This window comes from Oratosquilla oratoria, chromosome 33, assembly GCF_046742065.1.
Source record: "Oratosquilla oratoria isolate Oo_2021 chromosome 33, ASM4674206v1, whole genome shotgun sequence".
In the NCBI taxonomy this organism is placed as follows: Eukaryota; Metazoa; Arthropoda; class Malacostraca; order Stomatopoda; family Squillidae; genus Oratosquilla; species Oratosquilla oratoria.
In genome coordinates this window covers 6,914,299-6,919,298 of record NC_134809.1, presented here as the reverse complement: position 1 = coordinate 6,919,298, position 5,000 = coordinate 6,914,299, and the positions used below count along the sequence as shown (strand labels likewise).

Genomic DNA, 5,000 nt, shown 5'->3' with positions numbered 1-5,000 from the left:
AGTAGATAAATACAAAAATATGTAAATGAATATATAAATAGCTTAATCAACACACAAATAAATAAGTAGATAGATGAATAAATAAGAAAAAATATATCAATAAAATGCAACACCTCGGCGAAAGGGATTACCAACGACATTACGTCATTGCTCACACGTTTGGGCGACTGGCCTGTCACGTGGCCTCTCACGCAGGTAGCTACACACCAAAGATCTCGTTTATTCAAATTCTTTTCACAAGTGTCATGGCGGACTCCTACCAGTACCTCTTGGTCGCTCTTCTTCAAGCTCTTTCATCTTCCAGAGACAAACCAGATTATTTGAAAATTCTTTGGGGTAGAAGGCATGTGTTCATTTGATCTCATTGTGGGATTTGTTTTTTAATACCATTTTTAATCCCATTTTTTCAACTTCGTAGTAACACCTCTGCTTTCAGCCTATGTACAGGCATGAGTAAACTTTTTGACTCACCCTGAGTTTTGCATATTACATTTTTATTCATTCAAGAGAAATAATTAACTGTAAGCTAAATACTACATAGAAAAATATATCACCTACTCAACAACAACAAAAAAGATATATATATATATATATATATATATATACAGAATATATATATATATATACATATGTATATATATGTATATATGTATATATATATATATATATATGTATATATATACATATATATACATATATATATATACATATATATATATATATATATGTATATATATATATATATATATATATAAATATATATAAATCTATATATATATCCGTTGTGAGAATAAGTACGTAAGACAGAATGAGTGGAAGGGTGGTGAGGTAGACGCCAAAAAACCATTGGAGTTTTATTACTAAGGATTCGTTCTAAAAGGACTTCCTCATAGGAAATCCCTTTAGGACGAATCGTTAGCAATAAAACTCCAACAGTTTCTGGCGTTTACCCCACCATCCTTTTTTTTTTTTTTTTTTTTTGAGGTATTAACTAAGTGGATCTCAACTTAGGGGCCACGGGGCCCCCATAGAGGCCATGACAAGTATATAGGGGCAGGGTACTTGTAAATATCGTTGAAATAGGGCTTAAACGTTTCTGGCGAGAGGTCTAAAACGATTTGGAACTGTCGTGTTCCAACACAAAGAAGTCAGAGATGATTTCCTTCGTTGACGTGCGAATCTTATAGCCAGGCGGGAACTAAGACGAGTATATACGTCTGAGACGAAGACGTAGAACAGAGTTGTAACGTAAGAAATGTGTTGAAAATTTGGTTTGGGAACACTGTTCTCTCGTACAGAGAAATAGCACTGATGCTGTTACGCACTTCACAGGTTGTAGAACGTTTTAAGTCACACACTCACTTCATAGAATTCTAACACCGTGCCACCATTTATGCTGGAAAGGTAGCGTGCCGAATAGAATATCGTGTTCCTTTTTCTGTATATTTCCAACATAACAAGTTTTTCAGACACTTCGGAGTAGATACAATGTAGACAAATTTAAACCACACTCAGACACGTTCCTGTAGAAATATAATTTAGTCATACATTAGCTCACAAACCCTGTACACATCTCTATCTCTAATCTATCTCCTGTCTGACCTATGATTAAGTAGACTCATTGAGTTACCCATTTCTGTATGTTCTCATCTTTCTACTTCCTTTGTACCTTCTACTTTATCACTAATGACTTTATCATAACATGATCTATATTTCATTTCTTATAAGTTTATCAAACATTTGGTGTACTTTAAAATTAATTCAATTCTAACATTTAATTTTGACATTCTGAGTTCTGTGTATTCCGTATTCGTATGTCATCATTGATTTTCCTGAATGACATGCTGAAAACGTCAACATTTGTGATATGACTTGTTCCTTCACACCTTTCTTATCTCTGGGACCCGTACTTCTGAGTGCGTGTCTGATTAATTTTTCCTACACAAGAATACAATACAATAATGGCCTGTTGTTACAAATCATACATTTCTATATAATGCAAGATATCTAAATATTACAAAAAGCCTTTCATCACTCTGTCCTGGCCGAAGACATATAAGATAATTATGATTGTCAACTTTGTATTAAAACAAAACTTCATTGACATTTTCTTATTATTTCATTATTATAATTATTTTAACCTTTTTGGCGGTGTGGGATTTGGGAGAAAAATAAAAGGAAGACACACGAATGTTGAACATTCGTGAAAAGGACAGTGAGGACAAGAAAACAAGGAGAAAAAATGGTTGAGAACCACTTAGGGGGGGAGCTTTCTACCAGTTGACTGAAATCTATTGGCAACAGCTGTCATAAGGTTCTTAACTGGACGTTCAATAATGTAGGCGCTTTATATCATTCACTTATTTATTAATTTATTTATTTTTATCTATCAACCTACCTATCTTATTTTATTGGTTTATGTTCTTTATTTATTTATTTACCTATTTCTATTGATTCATTGCCATACACGATCTTCTTCTGTTGAAGGTTATATCTTTTGGACAAGAGATGACGATGCGGAATACAAAGGTCTAAGGTTGCCTCACACAAAATCGGTAAAAAAAAATTGTGGAAACTGACAGAGTAGGCGCAGGCAGTGGTGAGGGAGTGGGACAAGGGTTGCGCTCATTTTGTCATTAATTTTACAAGTTCTGATAATTTTCTGTTCGCATCCCAACACATTTACACAAACACACACACACACATACACACACGCACACACACACACACACACACACACACACACACACACACACACACACGCACACGACTCTACGGCGCAGTGGTAGCGTTCGCAACCGCTACTACAGCGGTCCGGGTTCAAATCCTGCCCAGAGCTGAAAGTAATTTCAGTATCGCTGCGCTGCGGGGTGTTACTCCAATTCTCGTGGGCGGGGAGTTGGGTGTGTGTGTGCGTAGAAGGTCACAGCATTACCCATAGATCGGTCATACATGAGCTCTGAGCTCTCATCCGGGAGGGTAGTAGATGTCGATCAAGAGTCCAACACGTGATCCAAGACCATGGTGAATCACACACACACACACATACACACACATGCGAGCAAGGGTCTATATATGCAGGTACACATACACAAGCTTGCACGCGCGTGCACACACATACGCACACACACACACACGTATGTATATTCACATGCATACGCATATGCACGTGCACACACACGCATACGCACTCAAGTGCGCACAAACGTAACCATACGCACACGCAAACACACGCACACGCACTCACACACACGAACGCTTGTATCCGTGTTGGACTACATGTTAGGAGAGTTAACAAAGCCCATCAAAGCCAGATGTACAAAACTAATCTCATTTGTGCATTCGTATTACAAAGACCGTGAGGTATTCTTGGGTTTTTGATGATTAAATTATATAGATAGCAGCGTCCAACTCTACAGGCCTACGACACTTAATGTTACGTCAGTTCATGCTTAGGAAAGTGCTTGGTCATGTGATATTTGAGTGGTAAGGGCTCTTTCGACATTAGAATGTCCTGTCTAAGTGTGAGAAGACTGCACGGGTCTCATGACCTGAATAAAATGCAAATATAAAGATACACGTATGCACACAGGCACCCACACACACATGCACACACACACACACACACACACACGCGCGCATGCACACACACGCACGAGCACACGCACACACGCACGCACAAACACGTACACACACTCATATGTACGCACGCACAAAACCTCGACCTATTCTCCAGACGACGAGGGAAGCTTATTTGACAGTCTCCTTGGCTTTCTGTCAGTCTGCCTGTCTGTCTCTGTCACTGTCTCTGATGACACCTTTCCTTCTTTATTACAGGCTGAGACCTACTTCTGCACGCCCATCCGTATTGACCCTACACAGGAGTATTACATAAGTAAGTATGAGAGCATCTCTGAACAGCATTCCATAAAGGCATGTATTATTATTAATGTTGTTATTATGGTTTGCCTGTCGTCCTTCTCCGTGCCTTCAGTTTGCCAACACGAAGAAGAAGTAGAAGAAGAAGAGGAAGAAGAAAGAAGAAAAACATAAAATAGGAGAAAAAGAAGAATTTATGTTATATTATTTGTTTTTGTTTTGTTATAATTTGTCTGTCTGATTTTCATTTATTATTAGTTATATGTCAATTTATTATCATTTACTATTTACCTGTTTGTTTGTTATTCAACTATACCAATGCATTTATTTATGTATTTTAATTGTTATTTACATTGTTATAGTTTTAATTTATTATTATGATTTATTTTTTTTTTTATTTTTTTTATTTTTTTTATTTTTTTGCATCCGACCTAGATATGGATCAAAAGGTCTCCTGTCGGCATGCTTTGCCTTTGTAATCCTTTGTAAAGAAAGAAGAAAAAAGAAGAAGATGGGGAAGAAGAAGAAGAAGAGGAAGACGATGAAAGAAGAAAACCAGATGAAAGAGGAAAAGATAAAAAAGAAGAAGAAGAAGAAGAAGAAGAAGAAGAAGAAGAAGAAGAAAAAGGGGGAAAGGAAAGAGGAAGAAGAAGAAAAAGGGAAAAGGAAAGTTAAGAAAAAAGAAGAGGAAGAAGATGATGGTGGGGAAGAAGAAGAAGAATAAAAAGAAGAAGAGGAAGAAGAAGAAGAAAAAAAGACGAAGAAAAAATAAGAAAAACAAGAAGAGAAAGAAAGGAAGAAGAAAACCAGATGAAATAGAAGAAGAAAAAAGAGAAAGATAAAGAAGAAAAAGAAAGAAGAAGAAGAGGAGGAGGAGGAAAAGGAGGAGGAAGAGGAGGAGGAGGAGGAAAAGGAGGAGGAAGAGGAGGAGGAGGAGGAAAAAGAGAAGAGAAAGAAGAAGAGAAGAGAAAGAAGAAGACGAAAGAAGAGGAAGAAGAAGAAGAAGAAAGACGCGCAGTCGCTAGCAGCATCTCATAAATCAATGCCGTCTGCATCGTCAAGACGACAAACAGAACTGCATAAATCTGTGGTTTCAAACCTCACGCTGAGGTTGTGGACGA

General features: G+C 37.2%; 1 protein-coding gene across 2 annotated transcripts in view; it reads left to right on the top strand.

Annotated features, from left to right (window-relative positions):
- The window catches only part of Phm (Peptidylglycine-alpha-hydroxylating monooxygenase), a 79,699-nt gene that overhangs the window by 46,427 nt on the left and 28,272 nt on the right, over positions 1-5,000 (top strand). For both annotated transcript variants that reach the window (XM_076172535.1, XM_076172536.1), the window contains exon 2: positions 3,838-3,895. In XM_076172535.1, the coding sequence (XP_076028650.1) occupies positions 3,838-3,895 (58 nt within the window). The remainder of the gene's footprint in view (positions 1-3,837; positions 3,896-5,000) is intronic.